General features: G+C 55.3%; 1 protein-coding gene across 3 annotated transcripts in view; it reads left to right on the forward strand.

Moving 5' to 3' along the window:
• The first annotated feature begins 3,139 nt into the window (after positions 1-3,139).
• Positions 3,140-24,399, forward strand: part of RFX1 (regulatory factor X1) — a 35,417-nt gene continuing 14,157 nt past the window's right edge. The window contains exons 1-7 of one of the 3 annotated variants that reach the window (XM_070373537.1): positions 4,042-4,256; positions 12,806-13,173; positions 20,429-20,538; positions 20,785-20,868; positions 21,897-22,004; positions 22,927-23,043; positions 24,047-24,142. In XM_070373537.1, coding sequence (XP_070229638.1) covers positions 12,861-13,173; positions 20,429-20,538; positions 20,785-20,868; positions 21,897-22,004; positions 22,927-23,043; positions 24,047-24,142 — 828 coding nt within the window. In that variant the 5' untranslated portion in view covers positions 4,042-4,256; positions 12,806-12,860. Of the gene's footprint in view, positions 3,608-4,041; positions 4,257-12,805; positions 13,174-20,428; positions 20,539-20,784; positions 20,869-21,896; positions 22,005-22,926; positions 23,044-24,046; positions 24,143-24,399 lie in introns of those variants that run through there. The other 2 variants (XM_070373539.1, XM_070373538.1) reach the window with 2 other exon arrangements.

The raw sequence follows: 24,399 nt of genomic DNA on the forward strand, positions 1-24,399 counted from the left end.
CAGGTAGGCAGATTGTAATCCACTGTGCCACCAGGAAAGTCCTCACCTGATATTTGGTAATACCCATTGATGATTACCCTCTAAATTAATTACTGCATTGGCTTTTGAAAAATGGTGATTTTTTTTTTTCTCCAATTCTCTCCTTCCTTCCACATTTTTTAGCTGGCATTCTTGGGCTCTTTGGTGATCAAGGAAAGCTACTACTGGGAAGGCCAGATCATGCTAATTCCTTACTTTTCATAAGTAACGTTTCCAGAAAGGAGTTAGTTAAGAGCTACTTCCAAAGGGTTAATGTGTGTCTGTTTTAACTTCCAAAGTGAAGTGCTCAGACTTTTTTCTTTTTTTGGCCCAGCAGCAGGATCTTAGTTTCCTGACCGGGGATTGAACTCAGCCTGGCGGTGAAAGTGTTGAGTCCTAACCACTGGACTGCCAGGGAATTCCCAAAGTGCACAGATCTTAAATAGAGAGCTCAGGGAATTTTGACATCTATATACCTGTGCAACTGCCACCAGATAAAAATATAGAGCATTTCTAATCCCACACTTCCTTTCTTGCCAGTTTTTTTTTAATTGAAGGATATTTGCCAATTTTTTTTTCTCGTTGTTGTTGTGCTGGGTCTTCGTTGCTGTGAGCAGCCTTTCTCTCGTTGCAGCAAGTAGGGGCTACTCTATTGCAATGTGCATGCTTCTTGTGGTGGCTCCACTACTTGTGGAGCACAGGCTCTAGGTGCATGGGCTTCAGTAGTTGTAGCACGTGGGCTCAGTAGTTGTGATGTACAGGCTTAGTCGCTCCCTCGCATGTGAGATCTTCCTGGATCAAGGACTGAACCCATGTCTCCTGCACCAGGAGGTGGATTCTTTACCACTGAGCCACAGGGAAGCCCCCCCCACCCCAACCCCTGCCCACTCCCATTCAGTTATATAGAGTAGTTTTGATTTAAGAAATGATTTCCAGGTTTGGTTGGACCCAACTTGGGGTTCAAGGACTTCAGGAAGATGGGGAAACAGGTGGGAAGTAAAAATAGGGCTTCTTGCACCCCACCACTCAACATGGCTGGCTCTGACACCCAAAACTGTCTCACAGAATTAGCTGAACGGGTTGAGTGACTTGCATTGCCAACCAGGACTTATTCTGGGCACTCCTTCCTGGAAGTCTCATTAATTCTTGGGGCTCAGTGAGCATTTCCAAGCAGACTGCTGCTTCTTGTCTTCCATCTAGGGTCACACCCAGGGGCAGCAAAGCACGCTGCCAAGTCCCAGAAAAGGAGACAGCCTATCTGGGTGCTGCTGCCTTCCGTTACATGACCCCAGAGGATTCTCCTTTCCCTCCTGAGCCTTTGTTTGCTCACCTGGCAAGTGGGGGGAATATTCCACTTTGCTGGGTTCTTGGGAGGATTTCCACAGAATCTAACTACCTTTACGTTTCTGAACTCACCTCCTGGCGCTTTCCTCTCTGCTCATCCCACTCCAGCCAGATGTGTGATCCTGTCCTGCAGTTCCCTTCATCTCTGTTTTTTGGGGGCTTGCTTGCTTCTTCTTACCACTTAGGCTCGGTTCAAATGTAACCCATGTAACTCCTCAGGTTACATGGGTTCCAGCATCACTTTTATCACACATAGTCTAATGTTGCTCAGCTTTTCATTTTTTCTTAAGAGTCTCTGTTGCTGTTTTTTAAAGTATAGTTGATTGACAATGTTGTATTAGTTTCAGGTGTACAACAGAGTGATTCAGATATATCTATATATATTTTAGATGTCTCTCTCTCTATATATATATAATTTATGTGTGTGTATGCACGCCCAGTTGCTCAGTCATGTGTGACTCTTTGCCACCCCATGGACTGTAGCCTGCCAGGCTTCTCTGTCCGTGGGATTTTTCCAGGCAAGAATATCAGAGTGGGTTGCCAGTTCCTCGTTCAGTAGATTTTCCTGACCGAGGGATTGAACTTGTGTCTCCTGCATTAGCAGGCAGATTCACTACTACTCAGCCACCTACATATTCTTTCTCAGATTATTTCCCCTTATAGGTTACTACAAAATGTTGAATATAGTTCCTGTGTTAGATAATCAGTCCTTGCTGATTATCTATTTTATGGTTAGTAGCACCTCACAGCTCTTATGAACCTTTTTTTTTAAGATTTTTTTTAATGCGGACCATTTTAAAAGTCTTTATTGAATTGGTTACAATATCGTTTCTATCTTGTGTTTTGGGTTTTTTGCCAGAGGCATGTGGGATCTTGACCAGGGATGGAGTCTGCACCCCCTGCATTGGAAGGCAAAGACCTATCCATTGGAACTCCAGGGAAGTCCCATCCTAGACTCTTAAGTGTTAATGTCACTGCTTACTGTGTCATTTAGTAGGGAAGGGGGACTGCACTCCACACCCTGCAGGAAGTTATTTTAGTGCCCTTTGCAGAGATAGGCCCCAGGCAGTGGGAGTTCAGAGTCCTAACCACTGGACCACCAGGTAATTCTCTTATTAAGTCCCTTATTTGTGGTAGACCACAGACTCTAGGGATTTGTCTTCTTTTTTTCACTTTTACTACCAGGGCCTTGCAGAACAAAGTGTAATGTTGGCAGAACTAGGAAACAGCAGCTCAGAGAGGTGAAGCCACTTTCTCAGTGTCACACAGCAGAATCTGAATTAGAACGTCAAGTTCTGAGTCTCTGCTTTCTTTTTCCTTTCTCCTTGGTCTCTGGTGGGAGTTGGAGCACAAAATTTAAAGTGTTAAAAAACTGTCATCAGGATATTTTTGAAGGTCAAAACTCATGCCAGAAAAAAAGAGTAAAAGATAAGATTCTACCCTATACTTGCATGATTTCACTTCTCCCTAATCCCAGTCCTGACGGATTCTGTGTTTAAAATTTTGCTATTTTGTTCACTATGGATTTATTCCCCCCCCCATTAAATTTGATATTTTAAACATACTGCAATATTGCATTAGAATAGTATCCATCTTGATGGTCGAATTTTTGTACCAAAGACGCTCAATCTAATACAGATCCCGCTTCTGTCTCTTCTCCTCCCCTAGAAAAACTGAGGCACGTAGGAGGGCGGGAGTGGGGCAGGAACGGGGGAGGGATGGGAGAGCCGTGTGGAGCCTGGTTGAGCAATCCGAGCTGCCCCGGGAAGGGCTGGACGCTGACCTTTGCTTATCGCTCACGGTGGAAGCAGCTAATTAAGTCCCCCGCCTGTGGGAGACCTTTCGCAGGGCGGCCCGCACCTCCTGCGGGGCCGAGATAGCCGCGGTCGCCCCGGCAGCCGTGACCTTTCCCGGCCCGAGGCGGCGGGGAGGCGGGAGAGAGCCGGACGAGCCTAAGCGGAAGTGGTGGCGGGTGTCGCTCTGGGGCTGGGCCCCGGGATCGAACCCTGGTCTCGCATCCCCACCTGCATCCCACCGCCGTAGGGCAACCGCGTTGGGGGAGGAAAACAGCGCCTGGTGACGTCATCGAACCCGGAGCCCGGCCTCCGCCACCAACGTCACAGACAAACAGCGCTGCGTCACCGTATTCCTTCCCTGACGTCAGCGCGCGAGACCAAGAACTGGCCCACAGGGAAAGGGAGAAGTCTGAAGGAAGAGATCTTTCCTTTCTCGCTCTTTGCATTTGGTAAGGCGTTTAAAGTACGCAGGAACGGACTACCACTCCCAGGGGGGCTTTGCGTGGCGCGCATGCGTATAGGCGCCAGCTAGAGAGCGCGGCAAACCTTTGGGTTAGATTGACATCCCTTTAGTCTAACCAGAAGACAGGCTTTAAGGCAGCAAACCAATCCCGACCTCACAGACCCCACCCCTTTATTCTTAGCCCGACGCTTCCTTGGGGGAGTGACGGGCTCCACTGCCTTTGAGGGCTCAGTTTCCTTTGATGGACATTAACACCGGTGAATCAGAGCGCCGGGAAGTCGAGAGGGTGTTGAAAAGCGTGCCTTGGGGCCAATAGGTTAGCGGCAGGGCCTGGCGCCGTCCAATCACTTTTCCCGGTGTCGCCAATCACCCTGGACCCCGCCCCCTGAGCGTGACGTAAGTAGGGTGGGTAGCAACAGTTGCCCCGGTGAGGGAAACGGAGGCGCCATAGCCACGGTAGTCGTGGCGACCAAGCAACCCGGCAACGCGAGTCAACAACAACAACCGCCCGGCCGACCCCCACCCCCACCCCCCCGGCCCGGCCCGGGGACCCCGGCACGTTCTGTCCCCCTCCCAACATCGCCTCCGAGACCTCTGGAAAGCCCTTCCGCAGAAAGAAGTGGGAAGAAGCCGAGGTAACCCGGGCGGCCCCAGGGTGGCAGGCCGGGCCGGGGAGGGCGGCGGGGCCCGGGCGGCGGGTGTCGCTGTGGTCAGAGTCTTGGGGGAAGGGGCGGGCGGTCAAAATGGCGGCGGCGACCGTCGGGGCCGTGGGGGAGGGGGCTGGGTCCCGGCTGGGGCGACACCACCCGCCCCCGGGCCCAGCGGCCCGGCCCCCGCGAGGGGCGGGAGTTCGCAAGCAGGCGGCGAGTGGAGGTCGGCCGGCCCGGGCGGGGGGCTTTTATATGTCGGGAGGTACAAGGGGGCGGGACTTGGAGGGTTGGGCCAATGGGAGTGAGGGAGGGGCGAGGCGGGATCTAGGTGGATGGGCGGGGCCAGGCCGTAAGGTGTGGTTGGGGGCCGGCCGGTGCCCCAGGAACGGGGTGGGGCAGCTGCCGCCTAGGCCTTCCTGCTCCCTGAAGCACTGGAGGCCACCTGTGCCTCGTCATTTTAGAACCTGCCAGTACTCAGTGCCTGCCACATCTAGGCCTCAGTTTTCCATCCTGTAAAGTGGGTTCAGTCATTGCCATCTCTCCTCATTTTTTGCATTTCAGGCCTCCTAATTCCTTTCAGACATTTCTCTAGGGCTCATCCTTGAATTTTTACTCCTATCTACTGTTTCTGAAAGTGTTTTATAGATTAACTGTTGGTCTTGATGTCAACGTTGCTGTTCCCTCCTAAATCTCCCTTCTCTTTGAGAGGAGGTGAGGGTGGAGAGTTTTTTGAAGCTGCAGGCTAGGGGTAATGACTTTAGTCTGGATGATTTGGTTTGCAGAGAGCGAAGGCCTTGGCTGAGAGACATGATCTTGGGTGGCTGAGTTAGAGGAACCGAAACTTGATTGCTTCTCTGTGGGCAGCTCTAAGATCTCCTTCCTGTTGTCCCTGGGCAGGAGGCTTATTCCTGGAGATGGGGCCATTCCTAGCTTTTCAGCCTATCCTGGGTTTCCTCTCTGGGCATGGGGAGTAAATGGCTCCTGAGGAAGTTTCTGAAGCGGCTTCTCTTGGTCAGACACATGTTTTTGTGTCAATCAAGTTGGTGTCAGCTGGATCACATGTCACTGAAGAGGTACCAGCCTCCAGAGCCACGTGGGGAGGGAGCGGGGACACTGAGGTCAGAGACAAGGGGAAGTGCTCTACTTTGTTAGAGGAGAATCTGAGTGACTGCTTTGCTGGGCAACAAGATCTGCCAGCTTGGGGAAGATTTTTTTAAATAGCCAGCCAAGCCAAGTCCACTGTGCTTATTCTCCGTTTTGCTTTGGAGCTTGGCATCGGCAGGGCTGAGGGCAGACTGCAGCCGTTTTCTTTTAAAATCAATCAATAAACTTCAAGGAGAACAAATGTTCCAGGTTCTCCTAAAGCTTTCCCCCAGAAGTTTGAGATAAGGCTGGGAGAAGGGATGTCACTTCTCCAGGGACTTTTCCCAGGTCAGGGGTGGTAGAACCTCTTGAAATTTAAGAAAAGGAGAGATTTAATTTTTCAGTAAAAATCTAGAAATAACCAGGTTGTCAGATCATCAGCACCTGTTAGGCGAATTCTGATGCAGAAAGCAGTGTTACTGATGATCTAGTCTCATTGACTGCTTCTTCCACTCTCTGTGACCCCCCTTCCCCACCCCACCCCCATATCTTAGGCGTTTGAAAGGCCCAAGCCCAGAGCAGTTATTAGACTCCAGAAGGGAATACTGGCTTTGGTTGCTTGCCTTTGAAACAATCAACTGCTCTCTAGCTGTGTGGTCCTGGGCAAGTAAATTAACTTCTCTGGGCCTTAGTTTCCTCTCATCTAAACTAGGGGCAGTGATCATCGGTCACGATTTTAATCTCATATTACGGTACTGTGGATCCCATAAAAGAATACATGTTGAGCATCAGATACATAGTAATTGCTCAGACTATGTTGACTGCTACTGTTATTATGACGATTATCACTTCCTGCTCAGCCCTTGGAATTATACCACTCACATTTATTTTTATCATCTCAAATCGGGTGACAGCCTAGTGGGTTTAAAGCTTGACTCACTTGCTGGTCCGTGTGGGCCGATGACAGGGATCCTGGGAAGCCGGGTCCTAGGACTCCAGTTTTTAGTGGGAAGGTGTCACTCTCCTAAGGCCCTTCTCCAGCCTTAGGAGAGGACCCAGAGAGAAAGTTTGTCCCTGGGCCCAGACTCAGACGCAGCCTTCTGGGAAGCAGCTGGATAAGCTGGGGCACTGGGTGTCATGGGAAAAGTGGGGATCTGAGAAAGGTGTCCCTGGGGCTAAGCGGCTCACCCTCCCCTCCTGCCACACGCTCCAGCATCTTGGGGCTGAAAACAAGGGTTGGGCTAGACAGGACTCTTCCCCACTCCTCCACCTGCCAGGGATACCACCTCCAGAGAGCAACTGCTTGGTGCACAGTCTTCCTGGCCTAAGGGGTCTGTTCTGGATTTGGAGGCATCACCTGCCCCTGTAGCACAGCTACAGGAGGCACTAACTTTTCTGCAAGCCTCTCTCACCAGTTGGTAGATTTCAACCGTCTTTGACATTCACTAGCAGTGTGTTGTTCCCTTCATTGTGGACACTTATTTGGCAGTGAAAGTGGAGCGGAGTCCCAGCTGTGTGCTTGAAAGTGTTCTCGTAGCTGGGAATAGAGTGATGGGTGCCCTTACCTTGTGGAGGGAAGAAGAAAATAACCAAACAGGATACAGGGCCAGGGGAAAAAATGAAACAGGAGTATGTGCTCCAGAGGGCTTGTAAAGGGGGAGCTTGAGACCTGACAAGGTGACCTATGAGCTGAGATGTGAGTGATAAGGAGCCAACAGGCGGAGGTGAGGAGAGCATGCCAGTAGACGGAAGAGCTGGGGCAAATCCTGAGGCAGGGGGAGGCCTGGAGCGTTTGGGAAGGAGAGAGATTGTGGCTAGAACATTCAGAGTGAGAAAGGGGCCTGGAAGGGGCCAGATCCCATGAGGCCCTGTAGGTCATGGGAGGGGCTCTGGTTTTTATTTATTCTCTGTTATGGAAAACATTGGAACCTTTTCAACAGAGGAGCGACACAATAGGGTTTGCGTTTCAAAGACTCTTATAAAGGCAAGAGTGAAGCCAGGAGCCAGTGATGAGTGGGTCCAGGCAAGAGATGATGGTAACCATCAATACTAGCATGGTATTGATAAAGATGGAGGGAAAAGCCCAGCCTTAGGATCTGTTCTGGAGGAATTATTCAGTCAGTTCAGTTCAGTTCAGTCGCTCAGTCTTGTCCAACACTTTGTGACCCCATGAATCGCAGCACTCCAGGCCTCCCTGTCCATCACCAACTCCCGGAGTTCACTCAGACTCACGTCCTTCGAGTCTGTGATGCCATCCAGCCATGTCATCCTCTGTCATCCCCTTCTCCTCCTGCCCCCAATCCCTCCCAGCATCAGAGTCTTTTCCAATGAGTCAACTCTTCGCATGAGGTGGCCAAAGTATTGGAGTTTCAGCTTTAGCATCAGTCCTTCCAATGAACACCCAGGAGTGATCTCCTTTAGGATGGACTGGTTGGATCTCCTTGCAGTCCAAGGGACTCTCAAGAGTCTTCTCCAACACCACAGTTCAAAAGCATCAATTCTTCGGCACTCAGCTTTCGTCACAGTCCAACTCTCACATCCATACATGACCACTGGGAAAACCATAGCCTTGACTAAATGGACCTTTGTTGGCAAAGTAATGTCTCTGCTTTTCAATATGCTATCTAGGTTGGTCATAACTTTTCTTCCAAGGAGTAAGCGTCTTTTAATTTCATGGCTGCAGTCACCATCTGCAGTGATTTCAGAGCCCCCCAAAATTGATAAGTCTTAAAAACTAACTGGTGGGACTTCTCTGGTGGTCGAGTGGCCAAGACTCTGTGCTCCCAATGCAGGGGGCCCAGATTTGATCCCTGGTCAGGGAACTAGGTCCCACATGCTGCCAATCCTGTGTGCTGCAACTAAGACCCGCACAGCCAAATAAATAAATGAATGTCTGGTGGTTAGGACTCTGTGCTTTCACTGCTGGGGCCCAGGTTCAACCCCTGGCTGGGGAACTAAGATCCTGCAAGCCATGTGGTGTGGCAAACAAACAAATAAAAATACCCCCCCACACCAAAAAAAAAACAAAAAAACAACCCAAACTGGATATAGAGGATGAGGGAAACTCACACTGTTATATTTAATTTCCCCATTCCCCCAAAAGTTCGTTTTTGAAGCCAGTCTACAGGTGAGGAAAGTGAGGTTTTCTTTTCATTTCCTTGGGAGGGCCTTGTCCCAGATGTAAACCATTACAGCTAAACCTTCACCTGTTTTTTACGGTCTGTGATCTGAGAATGTTTTTACATTTTTAAGGACATTTTGTGACATGAATAATATATCGTGATATGTGAAAATTATGTAAAATTCAAATCTCAGTGTCTAGAAATAAACTTTTATTGGCACACAGCCACGCAACTGCTTCTTTACATATTGTCACGGCTGTTTTCACAGTCCAGTGGCAGAGCTGAGTCACTGGAATAGACTTGTCTGTCCTTGGAGTCAAAAATCTTGACTTCTGGCTGGCCCTTCACAGAAATATGCCAGCCCCGTCCTAAAGAATGGATTCAAACATTCTCCAAAAAACAGGTGTTGGCTTTGAAGATAGGTGCAGCCACTGGTGCATTTTTTGGCAGTTTCATTGCTAAGGAACAGATTTGCTGAGTCATGCTCAAATAGATGTGGAACACACCTCATCCTGTATAGATATTTGTGACTTATTCCTCTCCAGGGAACACCCTACCGAACTCTGCTCAACCTAGCCTTCCACAATTGGAAAAAATAAAAGGGAGGTTCCCCGGTGAAATAATTATGGGAAATTTAGCATTCTGTATCATTCTTCCTGGAGACTAACAATGACAATGCTGAGAAGGTCTCCAGTAGAGAAGCTGGCTTAGCTGTTTTACCCATCTCCCCTTCCCCATTTTGAGCTCAGTTGTGTCCATGCCACCTCCCCCTGTCCTCGAGTGGAGACAAGGAGGCCTACAGGGTTTGCACCTTGAAGGGGAGAAAGCACCGGCAAGTGTGGAGGTTTTAAAGCCCTTTTATGGTGGGAGGGGCCACAAGGGGCCACTCTCCTAAGGCTGGGAAAGTCCAGGCCAGGGCTTCTCAGTGCCCTGTACAACCTGCCCCAGAATTATCCTGGCGACTAGCTCAAACAGCAGACTCCAGGGTCATCCCAGACTCTGTCAGTGGGCCTAGGAGTCTGCATTTAACTGACTCCCCAGGTGAGGCTGATGAACACCAGAGTCAGAATCTCTGCTTGGTGCCTGTTTCTAAGAGGTTGAGGATTGCATCTCTCTCCTTTCCCCTCCAACCCCATGGATGCTTGTTGAGTGAATAATGATAATAGCAACTTCTACTTCTCAGTGCTTATTTGGTGCTCTGCTGATCACATTGGATCTTTGCAACAGCCCTATGAATCAGGTGTTATCATCCCCACACGAAAGATGGGGAAACTGAGGCCCAGAGGAAAATCAGTTACATGTTTTAAGAGACATGAATTAAGAGACAGGCCAGGGTTCAAGTGGAAGTGAGTCTGATACTGGTAGACAGGCGCTGATCAGCAGCAGTGACTTGAGCATCCGATCTGGACCGGGGTTTGGACCCAGTACTGCGAGGAGGTCTGAGGAGGTGGGCCCCTCTAATACTGGCAGGAAAGAGTTTGGGGAGGGCAGGGGCTGGTGGGAGATGTTTTCCCTGTGTGCTTGGCAGGCAGTAGCCTCTCCCTCTCCAGGTGAGCAAGTTCTCCCTGCTACCTGAGTCCCTGGCAGGCCACCTTTCCATCCTGCACAGTGGGCAAGCCCAGAACCACTCCCTCAGACCTGGACCAGGGCCCTTGTCACTGTCCCTCTCTCTGTAATGACCAGGCTTGGCAGGGAGGGTGGCCTCAGGGCTCTGCCAGCTCTGTTCACACCAGCCATCGGAGCCTGGCATACCCAAGCCTACCAAGCCCACCCGAGTGCAGACAGCAGCCCTTGTTTCCTTTGTACTTAGCAGCCCAAAGCAGGGAGGCAGGGCCTGGAGGCTTGTAGTCTTGCCTAGAGCCTTGTTCAAGGGCCCCGGGCAATGAGGGGAACCAGAGCCATTTCTTAAGTGCTCAGGCTGCACCAGGAGCTTGGCCAAACACTGCCCACACCATCAGACGGAGCTCTGCAGCAGCCTTGCACTGTAGGCCTGCTACCCTCCCATTGCACAGATGGGGCAGTTGAGGCCCAGGGAGTGGACACCCTCCTCGCAAGTCACACAGCAGGGAGGTAGTCAATTTCAAGTCGTGCACAGGTCCATCCAGGGTTTGTGACTCACCTGCCTTGCCCCCTGCTGACCTGGATTCGTCTTGGGTTTGGCATCCAAGGGCAGAGTCCAGATCCCCAGAGAGCGAGATACAGGGAGGTGCGAAGAACACAGGCACCACGGTGCTGGCTGGCCTGCGGTCTCCCTTGGGCTTCTCTGGTGGGCTCCCCGCCCCTGAGTTCTGCTGCTCCAACCAGGCCTTGGGTAGGTGGCATTACCTCTGTGGGTGGGCCTTAGGTGTCTCCATCTGAAAAACAGGAAAGATGCCATCTACCGACTGTGAGCCCTGGGCCTGGCTCCCTGAGTAGGGCTGTGGGCTAACAGCACATATCTGGGGGTCAGAGAGACCTGGCTTCAAATCCTTTTTCTTGCTGGTTGCCGTCGCAGGCCTGTGTGCAGGTCACTCCTGAGCCTTGTTTTGTTCATGTGTGAAATGGGCACAGTGGCTCCTCCCTTGCCAGCCTGCTGTGAGGAGGTAATCACAGTGATTACCTGGGGTTTCTGATCACCAAGTAGCAGTTATTTTTCTCTTTCCCTTGAAAATCTCTTTTAGTCCCCCTGCAGCTGGCTGGCCATGGCACACAGGTGCTCGAGGATTATTGCAGAAGAGCCTCTGGCTCAGCCCTGCAGTGTCACGCTGCTGAAGGCCACAGGTCACCGCGACCCCGCAGGCAAAGCTCTTACACTGAGATACGTCTAGGGCCATCAGGGACCACGTAACTGTGAGGGGTGGAGCTTCTCTTAACCACTCCTGCATTTGTTCCACTGTCCCTAGAAGCTCCTTAGAGAAGGAGTCAGGAAACCGGTGGCCCACTCCCTGCTGAGGCGGGGCTCAGCGAGGGGCGGGGCTTATACTGACGATTTGCCTCACTCACAGTACTTGCCTCACACCGAGCGCCTGAGAGAGGCACCACAGACAGTTAGCAGCCAGAAAAGCTGCCTCTGCGTGGTCAGGTGGGCCCCATTCTGAAGTCAGCAGGGCCTACCAGGCCTGCTCTGTGGCCAGGGCCTGCTCCCAGCCCAGTCGCCCCAGGCCCTAGAAGGCCACTGTTCAGGGAGGAGCTCACATCTGGCGTCGCCACCTACAAATGCTCTCATTTCTATGGCCGCAAGCAGCTCAGGGGGCTTTTTGGACTCAAAACACCTTCCCCGTGTCTGGCATTCCGCACCCCCCCACCACCACCCCCGCCTCGGGGAATGACACTCAGCCAAGAATCCAAGCCCAGATGGCAGGCAAGGAGGGGACTGGAAGAGGCTGGCTGGGGGACAGCTTTCCCCATGACCTTCCTTCCCAGCAGTTAGCCCAGTAGTCCAGTGCTCAGAGTGCCCAGGGTTCAGACTCAGTCCCACCTCTTCCCTGCTGTGTGGCCTGGGGCAAGCTCCTTAACCTCTCTGAGTCTCAAGCATGGATGCAATTGTTGCAGAGTTTTAAATAAAGTAATGTAGAGACTCGGAGAAGGCAATGGCACCCCACTCCAGTACTCTTGCCTGGAAAATCCCATGGACGGAGGAGCCTGGTAGGCTGCAGTCCATGGGGTCGCTAGGAGTCGGACACGACTGAGCAACTTCACTTTCACTTTTCACTTTCATGCATTGGAGAAGAAAATGGCAACCCACTCCAGTGTTCTTGCCTGGAGAATCCCAGGGACGGAGGAGCCTGGTGGACTGCCGTCTATGGGGTCGCACAGAGTCAAACATGACTGAAGCGACTTAGCAGCAGCAGCAGCAGAGACTAGATTCTGTGTGCTTCCACTGCCTGGAGTAGGGGTTTGATCCCTGGCCGGGGAACTAAGATCTCACATGTCATCCAGCATGGCCAAAAAATTAAAAAATTAAAGTTAATTGTAAAGAAAGTATGCAGGACAGTGCCTGCAGGCACTCTCAGGAGAACTGTATAATTTGTTTCTGGGCAAAAGTCGGAGGTCTCCCAGCCCAGGGGTCCCCCAGGCGCTGGAGCCTGCGAAGGAAGAAGGCAGGAATCCTGGGTCAGGGTGAGTGGAAGAGGCGCAGACCAGCCCTGGTCCATCCTCAGTTGCTGTGCAGCAGCGGGTTGGTTAGATCTTGCCACCAGCCTCGGAATGTAATTAAGTTGCTGATGAACCCAAACGTGTCTCTGGGGAGCCAGGAGCTGTCCCTGGTTTCCTCTGCCTGTAGATTAATTCTTGTTTTTCCTTCTTTTTCTCCCTCCTCTTCTCTCTCCCCCCTCCCTCCTTCTTCCCAAGCAAGCAAAAAAAAAAAAAAAAAGCCTTATTTATTATCATTTTCCCCACTGTTGGCATGGCAACACAGGCGTACGTTACTGAGTTACAGGCGGCCCCGCAACCATCCCAGCCACCACAGGCTCCGCCGCAAGCCCAGCCGCCACCGCCACCCTCCGCGGCACCCCAGCCCCCCCAGCCCCCCGCCACCGCCGCCACCCCCCAGCCCCAGTATGTCACCGAGCTGCAGAATCCGCAGCCCCAGGCACAGCCACCGGGCAGCCAGAAGCCGTATGTGACAGAGCTCCCGGCTGCCCCCACGCCCTCGCAGCCGGCCGGCGCACCCACCCCGTCCCCGGCGTCCCAGCAGTACATCGTGGTCACTGTCTCCGGTAAGTGGACGCGTGCTCGGAGCCAGGGCACCCTGTGAACAACTCCAGCAAGAGTTTGGGGGAGCCTAGCCTTATGGATGTGGGGGCATCCCAGAGCCCTCCCGTCATCACTTATTGTGCCTATCACCCGGAGGGCAGCTTTTTAACTGTCTCAGGTCCACAGGTGGGATTTGCGGTACATCTCTGGGGAAGGCTTCCCTGGTGGCTTAAGACAGTAAACGATCTACCTGCAGTGTCGGAGACCTGGGTTTGATCCCTGGGTCGGAAGACCTGGAGGAGGGCATGGCCACCCACTCCAGTCCTCTTGCCGTGAGAATCCCAGGGACGGGGGAGCCTGGCGGGCTACAGTCCATGGGGTCGCAAAAGAGTCGGACACGACTGAGCGACTAACACTTTGACTTTTTTCACTTTCTGGGGAAGAAGTAGTCAGACCAAGCAGGGAGGACTCTGTGCCCCCCAGAATCCTCCCCGCCAGGGCAGCTCTTTGAGCTGGTTCTGTCTCTGTCCTCAAGTAAGATGTCACTCAATGAAAGGTTTGGGCAGTAGAGTTAATTTGCAAACGCCTGCCAGAACTGGAGGGGAAGCATTCGGCCATCATCCATAAAGGGACTGTAACAACTTCAAGTGACTTCCCTGGTGGTCCAGTGGTTAAGAATCCACCTTCCAATGCAGGGAACCCAGGTTCGAGCCCTGGTTGGGGAACTGAGATCCCGCAGGTGGCAGGGCAGCTAAGCCTGAGCGCTCTGGAGCCTGCCCAGCTGGTACAACCAAGACCCAACCCAGTCAAAATTTTTAAAAACAAAAAGTAACAGTTTTGAGCTCAGGGGCTGCCTGTGAGGTGCTCCCAGCTGCAGTTCAGGGAGGTCCACTGGGAGGTCTGGAGGGGTTGCTCCCCCTCCCTTCTGTTTCATTTTTGACAAGACTTGGGCCAAGCAGGGCTCTTGGTTGGATGAGTTCGTGAGTGTGTGATGTGGCCAGGGGATCCTGTTTGTCACTGCAGCCGCCCCCCTGAGGCTGTGGAGCAAATGACCAGGAGGCTTGGGTCGTGGCACCCATGGTTCCTGCCTCAGAGCATCTTCCCTATGCCCGCTTCCTCTAGAATGGGGACGGGCTGAGCAGAGGGAAGTGGAAGCAGAGAGTCAGGATAGGTGGTCATTCCCCGGAGGGAGATGGTGGAGCTCAGATGAACTTCCCTGGCGGTCCAGTGGTTAGGACTCTGCGCTTCTACTACAGGGAACATAGCTTCCATCCTTAGCTGAGGAACTAAGATCCTAACATCCCACACGCTGCATGGTGCGGCCAAAAAAAAACAGGTGGCGCTCAGGACAGGACTGGGCATCTTTAATGGTTTCTGGTGTTCCCTGTGTAGAGGGGAGGCTGGCCCCAGTCTTTCCGCAATGGAAAAGGAAGTGGTGGGGATCCTAAGGGCATCTTGGGAGGCTGTGGAAAGTGCAGGTCAATTAACTTGACCCTAGGACAATGAAGAGTCAAAACTGGTGGCAAGTGACACGGCCCCGTGGGACCACAACGGAAGCAGTTGGGCCCCGGTAGTGTCAAGGAGGCTCCCGCAGTGTCAGGGTCCCCAGGGAGGGCAGGGGCACGCAGGGGCTCGGGGCAATGACTCTTTGCGACACAGACTGGTGTGGAGGAGGGTCTCAGCTGGCATGGGAGAGTCAGCTGAGTACAGAGCGAGGCCAGGCGCAGGATGTGGCCGGGGTCACCAGGCCACATCTCCAGGGCGTTCTTAGCCCAGTATCCTCACCAGCATCCTCCCTGCTCTCTGAAAAACCCAGGCCCCCGGCTGCCCCCTCACCTCCAGCACCTCCCTCTCATTCTGTGTCCTTAACCCCGCACCCTGCTCCTGACCTCACTGTGGACAAGGCATTGTCATGTGACAAGAAGGGCCCCATCTCCCACCCACCCAGCCTCCCAGCACCCAGGGTCCATCTGCACCCACCAGCTCTGCTTTCCTGTTGCTGGAAGGGTGAAGTGGCCCCATGGCAGTTCCAGGCTGCCCCCTCCAGGACTTCTGCCGTCCCAGCCTCATTACTTAGTCCCTCTCTGGTAGATCTTTTCTACCTGCTTGTAAAAATACAGCAGCTCCCATTTTAACCAGGGCCCCCAGGCCCTGCACCCGCTACCGCAGTCGTCCCGTTTTCTTCCCTTAGTTGTTGTTTAGTTACTAATTCATGTCTGATTCTTTACGACCCCATGGACTATAGCCCACCAGGCTCCTCTGTCCATGGCATTCTCCAGGGAAGAAAACGGAAATGGGTTGCCATTTCCTTTTCCAAGGGATCTTCCCAACCCAGGGATGGAACTCATGTCTTCTGCATCTCCTGCATTGGCAGGCGGATTCTTTACCACTGAGCCACCTGGGAAGCCCTCCCTTTAAGTCAGAATTCCTCAAAGGATTCATCCTCCCTTCCTTAGTCTCTGCCCCTTCACTCAGAGCTCTGTCTCCTCAATCCCAGAGTCCCAGGCAGGATCACCCATGGCCCCCATCTTGTCAACCCACTGGTCACCCTCTATTCTCCTCTCCCCTGGCCTCTGGGCAGCACATGACAGTTTCTCCCCTCCCCCCACCCCCCCAGAAATGCCCTCCCGCTCTGGTCTCTGCCCACCTCCCTGCCTCCCCATCTCGGTTCCCCCTTGCTCCTTCCTCCTCATGTCCCTTACCTTGTGCACCATGACCTCATCAGCTGAGGCCTCCTCTCTGCTCCAGGGCCTTGTCCTGTCCCTTAGCCTCTGATGCCACCTCTGTACGACAATGCCCACCCCACGTTGTTGGCCCTGAGTCCTCGCCACCTGTGACCCATCCACGTGGTTCCACAGACCTCTCAAACCAGCATGGCCTGATGGCAATCTGGAATTTCTTTGCTTCTTCAAATCTGGCCTCCTTTGAGACTTCCTTGTCCTAGTAAATATCACCCTCTCTCTCCCCCCACCCCAGGCCAGGGTCAGCCTTGACTCCTGTCTTACCCATCCTTTTTTTTTTTTCCTGGCTGCATGGCGTGGCATGCAGAATGCTAGTTCCCCAACCAGGGATCGAAACCATGCCGCCCCTGCCTTGGGAGTGCAGAGTCGTAACCACTGGACCACCAGGGAGGTCCCCTGTCTTACCCATCCTTGAGCAAGCAAGCTGTCTGGGCTCCATGTCCTAAATCCAACCAGAACCCACCACCTCTCCCACCTCCCTGTCCCCTACCCTGGTCCAGCCTCTGTTCAGACCCTTCACAGTCCTCCCCAACAGCAACCAGAGGGAGCCTCTTGATAACTGTTGATTCGATTCCATTATGTCCCAGCTCAACCCGGATTATTCCAAAGCAGGTGGCCCTGGGGGCACTCTCTGAGAAAGCCTGGCCTGGCCTTTCTTGCCTCTAGGAGATCTGGATCCCTGTGATAGGGACCAGCTCCACACTCCCTGCGCCGCTACTGACAAAAGTCCAACCTCCTGACTCTGGCCATCCAGGCCTGCTGGCCACCCAGCCCCATCTGGTATCAACCTTGCCCCCTACATTCCTGCTTCAGCCCCACTGGCTTTCCTGTGGCTCCGCAAAACTTCCAGGCTCAATTCGTCTCTGGGCCTTGGCACTCTCGTTGCCCTTTGCCTGGAGCTCTCCCATCCCAGACCCTCTGGTGGCTTATCCCTCATGAATGCTGACCTGACCCAGCTCAGCGCTCCCATCCCATCTCGGGGCCTCTGGGCAGCGGAGAGCAGGCAGGAGGGCTTGCCTGTCGCTGCTAGAGGACTTTTCATAGCCTCCACTTATTGGCCCTGGACCTCCTGAGTGCTGGCTTTTGTTGCTTGCTGTGTCTGGGGTCCCCAGAACAAGGGTCTGGAATGGACGCACGACTGTAGACCCCAGCATCCCCCAAGTCCCAGCCCGTCTCCTCTCTTCCCTTGTCTTCTCCAGCTCCTCCCACCACCCCCCTCCTCCACCCTCAGGGAGGCCCTGGTACCTACTGGTCAAAGCCTTCGGTACCCCCCTCTCCTGGCCCCCATCATGCTGTGGGGCACTCAGTGTGGGTGGGTTGCGGTGTTGATGTGACCGGTTGTGGATGTGAATCTCAGCCTCCTTTCTTTGGTCAGTGGCCTCATTATCTTTCACAGTGGTCCTGGGGAACTGCCTGTCCCTTCTGCTCCTGGTTCTGCCAGCAGCAGGCCTGTCCCCGGAATGGTTACCAGACACTGCTTCCTTGATTTGTTCTATGAGGACTCCTGTGGCTTCGTTGACCCCTCCCCCACCCCTGGCAGTGATTTCTGAGGGTTCCTTTGTAACCCTTAGTGTCCCTTTTATCTAAGGGTGGCCTCTGGGCCACGTGAGCCGGTCCTGGAGGTGGAGGTGGGGGTGTAACTAACACCAGCAAAGGCTGCAGCAAGGTGCCTGGGGCTCCTCCGGAGCCAGAAGCAATGTGAGCTGAGCAGGGACCCAGGGAGTTGCAGGCAGGAGGCAGGGCGGGGCCCAGGAGCCAGACATGGAGCCCAGACTGGAAGCCAGCCAGGAGCGCTGCCGTAGAAGCAGCTCCTCTCGCCCAGTCCTCAGGAGCTCTGCCCTAAGGTGACTTTGGAGGTGATGGGAAGGAAGCTCAAATTTCCAGCTTAGGAACACTCCTCTAGATCCATAATACCCCGTCCTCAGAGGCCACCAGGCTATCACCCAAAACCCAAGTGGAAGGAAGACCTTGTGAGTCCTGCCGGCCATCCCTAGAAAGATGAGACCAAGCCGGTGGAAGGGGATAGGGCTGGACTGAAGAAGGGATCATGTCCAGCCTCTCTTCCCTGCTTCTGTCTCACTTGGAGCCCCTGGAAGTCCAAGACTTGTGTCAAGATGAGGGACCCGGAAGGTGTTTATCAGTGTCCCCAAGCATAGATGGGGAAACTGAGGTCAGGACAGACAAGGGACCCAGGGCCCTAGGGGCATCAGGAATCCACAGGCTCCCCTCCCAATGAGCTGTTGACTGAAATCATTGGCAGGACGGGAGCGAAGGATCAGGAGGAAGAGGAACAGACGGCCCCATGTGTGGTCTGTGGTGACCTGGGTCCCGTCTTGGAGTCCAGCCTCTCAGGCTTCCCTCTGTCCTCTCCCAAGTAGCTCAAAGTGGCCTGTGAGGCCAGAGTAGGTCTCAGTGAGAAAGTAAGTGCAGGGGCCAGGGAGGAAGAGAAGCTCATCAGATCGAGGGACAGGAAATCAGCTGCCGCTTCCTGGCTAGAGATTTGAGACGGCGGGGCCCTTTCTGGCCTGTGTGCATGTGCAAAGTGGAGCTTGCAGACAGATGCTGATGCTCACGGACTCAGGGTCCCTCACGCAGACACGTGCACACGCAGAGCCAGGGCGAGACACTGTGGCAGGAGTCCCACCTTGGCCACAGGAAGCCCCTCGTCTAAAGAGTAGACTATAGAATCTCACCTGCTCATCCTCGTGATGCAGCCTGGCCAGGATGGGGGTTCCAGCCTTAAGGGCCACCCCTGAAGCAGGAGATGGGCAAGACTGTCTCCTGGATCTTCCTTATCCCAGGTGATGCTGGATCCCAGCAAGTCCCCAGGCCTCCAGCTGCTCCGGGTCCCCACTCAAGGACCAACCTTGCCCTTTTCATCAGAGTACCAGGGTGTTGGAGGGGATGGGAGAAGCCCCCAACTCGCTGCCCACCCTGAGCCAGGCTGAACCTGCCACGGGCCTCCTGGGTCAGGCACTGTCCCTTGGGCCATGGACACCCAGGTGTGCCGGGGCCCTCACGGGACTGGGTGCTTTCTCGGGTTTCTCCCCGCGGGCCGGCTCAGTGAGGGCCTCCTCTTTGATGATGACAGGGAAGCCTGAGTGGTTGCGAGGGGTGATTCTAGCAAAACAGAGGAATCAGTGTCTCCTCGAACGAGCTGCAGAGTTGTCCCAGGGCCTCCCCCACGTCTGGCCCACACCTAGCATACACAGTCGTGTGCTGTGCTTCAGACTTGGCCCCTGAGGTCTTTGCTTCTACCTGCATGCGGCCACCTTTCTGTTCTAGCCAGTCCCTTCTCCATGTCTCCCTGCAACAGCCAAGGCCTAGCTCCCCACTTTAGAGGCTGAGACCCAAAAGGACGCTGCGAGCCTTTTGTGTCCCCCACAGGCCCTCGGCTCAGACACATGCCTCCTTACCCACATGCCTGAGTCTGCATCTCCCTGCCTTTGGGGCCTCAGCCTAGGCCTGGCCTGTGACTCTGGTCCCAGCCCCACCCCACCTCTGAAACTGCTGGGAGTAACCAGGAGATAAAGGGGGTGGGGTGGCTGGTGTCCCAGCTGGGATGAGGGTCTCCCAACCAGTGCCTCTGGGGACACTCGCCCCATGCTCCTCCCTCTCAGCTGTCCTGCTAATCACTTAGCAAGATGTGCATGAAACCCGACCTGCACCTTCCTGAAAGCATCTCTGGGTACCAGCCTCCCTCTTGACCCCAGAGCATAGCCCCAGCCCCTCAAAGGCCCCGCTCGGGCTGGGAGGGAAGTATGTTTATCCCAAGAGGACTGCCAGGAGCGCTGGGGGGATTAGCTCCCCAAGGTTGCAGGTATAAAGCCGCCCGCGCACCCTGCTGTTCTGGAGAGGTGGGCAAGGATCAAGGAGTGCCGGGCAGGCTCCTGGGGACTGACGGGCAGGGACTGGGGCGGAAGGGGGGCACCATGTTCTATGACTGCCTCTTCTTGGCTGCCTATCAGCGTGAGTACCCACCTGCCCAGCTCCTGCCCCCCACCCCCACCGAGGACAGGGAAGCTCTGACAGTGGCAAGGGAGGAGGGGGTGTTTGACAGCAGGCTGGTGAAACTTTCTGGGGTCACTCCTCTGACCAGCTTCCGATCCTGGGAAGCCAGGGGTCACCTCAAGGCAGGTGGTCCTGATGCTTTCCAGGGCTGTGGGACCCCTGGGAGGTGGGGTTGATGGGGTCGGTCATGGTCCACAGTCCTGCCTGCTGGGCAAAGGAGTTCATCTCCCCAAGCCTCCACTGCATCTTGGCTTGTCAGTCAACCCTTCTGGACACTGACTTCAGGACAATGAGGTCGAGGGGGCGGGGGTGGCTGCTAATGGGTGTTAAGGATTATAGGTCCTTGTGGCCCCTAGCCCACTCCAATGGGCAGTCTTGCGGCTGGACAGGGGCCAGACAGGATTCCTGGAGAGGCCTAGCCTCATCTGGAGCTGGCTTCAGGCAGCAGCATCTATCTAGACGGCCTCAGGCTCAGGGTGGGGGTGGAGGCAGCAGGCAGAGCTGACCTGGTGACCTTTCCCCACAGAGGGTGCCATGCGGGCCAGCGAGACTGTGTCAGAGGCCAGCCCGGGCTCCACGGCTAGCCAGACCGGAGTCCCCACTCAGGTGGTTCAGCAGGTGCAGGGCACCCAGCAGGTAGGACACGCCCCGCCCCCAGGGTGGACAGAGAGCACGCCGCGCGGGCAGTGGGGCTATGGCTATAGTGACCTTGCTTCCCCCCACCCCCAGTCCTGCTGCTGGAGCCATCTGCTCACCTGTTCTTATCAAGATGCTCACTGCTAAAAAAAAAATCCCTACCCCTCCACCCCGCCTTTCCCCCACCCCGGCCAGGCCTCCCTGGGGAAACCAGTCCGGTTCAGGCCCTTCTTCCTTTCCCCACAGCGGCTACTGGTCCAGACAAGTGTGCAGGCCAAGCCGGGCCACGTGTCACCCCTCCAGCTCACCAACATCCCGGTGTCCCAGCAGGTAAGCGCCCCGCCTCTGGCCCCCACACCCCACTCTCAGAGCCCTCCCAGGGTGTACAACCAACCCCTGGAGCCTGCTCGGATCTGCCCGCACCAGCCTCGAGGATGTGGGGCCTACCCTGGGGTGGGCAGTGAGGCCGTGTCAGGCAGGGCCCATCGGGCAAGAAGGAGCTGCAGGAGTCATCTTAACAGAGAGACCTGAGGATTGACAGGAACACGGCTGGTGTTCCTGTCCAACCCTGATGTTCCAGAGCAGAGAACCCAAAGCCTGTTAGGAACCAAGAGCCCAGCACCGGGAGCAAGTGCACAGTGATCTGTGGGCTGCAAGGCTGCACAGCGGCCGCTGGGGTCTGGCATGAACTGGGACAAAGTCCTGCCCAGTTTTCAGGGTGGGAGCACATTTTGAGGCCCATGGAGCCAGGTGCCCTGGGAAAAAACTTCAGCTCTGCTGAGTATGGGCTCCAGGACCTTGGGCAATTGCTTCTGCTGTCCTAAGCCTCGCTGTCACCCTCTGAAATTCAGGAGCCACCACGCATCGGGACTGTGTGGGCAATTCCGGGAGCCCGCAGGCAGGAAGCGCTAAGATAGCACCTGGCTCAGCACATTGCTGTTGAGTCACTCAGTCGTGTCCCCCTCTTTTGCGACCCCATGGACTGTAGCCCACTAAGCTCCTCTGTCCATGGGATTTCCCAGGCAAGAATAGTGTAGTGAGTTGCCATTTCCTTCTTCAGGGGATCTTCCCGACCCAGGGATTGAACGAACCCACATCTCCTGCACTGGCAGGTGGGTTCTTTACCACTGAGCCACCAGGGAAGCCCCTGGCACAGCACAGGTGCACATTAAAAACACACAGGCCAGGGGATTTCCTTGGTGGTCCAGTGGTTAAGACTCTGCACTTCTAATGCAGGGAACTCGATCCCTGGTCCGGGAACTGAGATCCCACATGCCTTGAGGAGGGCAAAAAAGAAAAACCTACACGCACACAGGTCATTGTCAGTGAACTATGGTCCTTCTCCCTTCTCGCTCCAGGCTCTTCCCACGCAGCGTCTGGTAGTGCAGAGCACAGCCCCGGGCGGCAAGGGCGGCCAGGTCTCCCTGACGGTGCATGGCACCCAGCAAGTGCACTCACCCCCCGAGGTAGGTGGTGGCCCCTTCAGCCATCCTCCCCGCCCCTCTCCCCAAAGGAGTGAGGACTCCCTCCTTTGAAGTCCCTGTTGAGCCTGGGTGTGGGAGGCTCGGCCGCTGGATTCTGCTCTGCTGGCTCTGCTCTGCTGGCTCTGAGCTGAGTTTGGCTCCAGGAGGAGGCACCTTCTCTCCTGGGCCAGGATGAATCTCAAAGTTCCAGCTCTGGGCCCTGCATCCCAGGAAGCAAAAGTGGCCGTCTTCCAACCATAGTGTGAATACTGAGGACCCCTAATTCCCATGAGGATGTGGAGGCAGGCGAGCCGTGGATGGCTGGGAGGATGGGTGTCAGCAGTCAGACTTTGAGGTCCCAGGCTGAGACATTCAGTTCTGGGGGTCTCTGGACAGGCCCTCAGAGCCTTCTGAGCCTAGAGTTTTCGAGGCATGAAACAAGTAATGATACCCACCCCTCATCTACTTCCCATGACACAGAGCTGATGGGGGCTCTGCAGCCAGCCCACCCAAGGTCAGCACTTGGTACCACCACTCACAGCTGTGTGGCCCTGCACACGTCCCTTCCCATCTGCGCCTTCACAACTCATCTGGAAAGTGGGGACCCCCAGACCTAGCCTTTCTCACCTCAGGGCTGCAGTCCAGCTGCTGATGGAGGCAGCTGGGGGCCGCTGAGTGGAGGCCAAAGTCCTCATCCTCCTCACTGGGGAAGACGGGCCTCCCCAGCATCTCTGGGCTGAACTCTGAGCCTTGCCCTGGGATCCCTGGGGCTGCGGGAGGGACCAGGCGTCTGGACGCCCGGGACAGTTATCAGCTTAGGTGGCTGGGAGACGTCCCCCCCAGCCGTTGTCCTCCCCGAATAACTCTTGGGACAGGGTTTGTCAGGGCCCGGCTGCCTCACACTCTGCGCCTCCTTCCCTTGCAGCGGTCACCCGTGCAGGCCAACAGCTCCTCCGGCAAGACGGCCGGGGCCCCCACGGGCACGGTGCCACAGCAGCTGCAAGTCCATGGCGTCCAGCAGAGTGTCCCTGTCACCCAAGAGGTGCCAGGCCAAGGCGGGCGGTGGCAGGGGCAAGGGGTGCCAGCCCAGTGGCCTCTGCATCCTCCTAAAGCTGTTTGTCGGGGTGGTGGTGGGGAAGCCGGTGGGGGTCCAACCCCAGCCGGCCACCGGGGCCTGCGGCAAGCAGCTCTGCTTCTCTCCAGACTCTACGTTCTCATCTAAATACTGAGGGCCAGGGAGCTAGGTGGTTGGGGCTGCTGTGGAAAGCACCTCAGACTGAATAGGCACTGGGAACAGCTTCGAGAAGCAACCTTGGCATCTCCAGGCCCATTTGCCTGGAGCCAAGTCCTGGCTCGCCCCCAAGGGGCTCAGGGAGAGGCCTCAGCCTGTTAAGTCCATGCCCCATCTTCCAGAGGAGGCCTCACTTTGAGCTGCCAGGCACCGTGGCCAGAGCAGGTTATAAGGCAAGGGTTGTCTGTCATTTGGTCATTACCAGTCAGGTTGGGGGGTGGTTTCCACCCCCTCAGAAAACCAGATGAAAGCCATAGATGCTCTCCCTGGAGGAAAGCAGAAACTCCACCCTGAAGGACTCAACAGATATTCTCCAGCCAGACACCACAGCCCCTCGGAATCTAGCCCTGAGTTCATCACTCAGCTGCTCCCCGCCTCCCAGCCTCTGTCCCTCACTCTGCTCTGAGGGTAATGCCGGCGTCCCCGCCATAGCATGGAAGTGAGGACTTGCTGGATGCCGAGGTGCGGGATGACCATGTAGGCAGTTGGGGTGGGGAGCAGGGACCCCTCCTCGGTCAGCTCCAAGTTCAGCTCTCAGTCCTACTTCCTGTCAGCCTCACCTGGTAGAGCCCGGGTTCACCATGGCACCCAGAGTCAACCTGCTAAGGAACCTGGAAGCCACATGATGTGGGGCCAGTAGTGAAAAGCTGGAGAAAGGCTGCCAGTGCTGGGGACAGGGGTGGCGCTTGAGGACAGGCGGGCAGCCATCCTGGCCATGGCTATCGCAGTCTGACTTGCCTTTCCCTCCCCGCAGAGGTCGGTGGTTCAGGCCACTCCACAGGTGCCCAAAGCTGGCCCCGTGCAGCAGCTCACCGTGCAAGGACTCCAGCCGGTCCATGTGGCTCAAGAGGTGTGTGTCTCACCCACATGCCTCTGGGCAAACTGGGGCTCAGTCCCGGAGGTGGGGGGGGGGAGCGGGGGCGGGGAAGGTGCAGGCCCCTCAGGCCGCAGGGAGGGAATGCAGCCCCCCTGGGGGGGTCTGGGTGGAGGGTGGTAGCTGGAACTTTGAGAAACCCAGCCCCACCCTGGACTCCCAATTCCAACCATGGGCCTCAAGCCTTCCTCTTTGCCAGCACCGGGCAGTTCAGGGTCCAGGCTTTGCTCAGA

Source organism: Bos mutus, chromosome 7 (assembly GCF_027580195.1).
Source record: "Bos mutus isolate GX-2022 chromosome 7, NWIPB_WYAK_1.1, whole genome shotgun sequence".
NCBI classification, from domain to species: Eukaryota; Metazoa; Chordata; class Mammalia; order Artiodactyla; family Bovidae; genus Bos; species Bos mutus.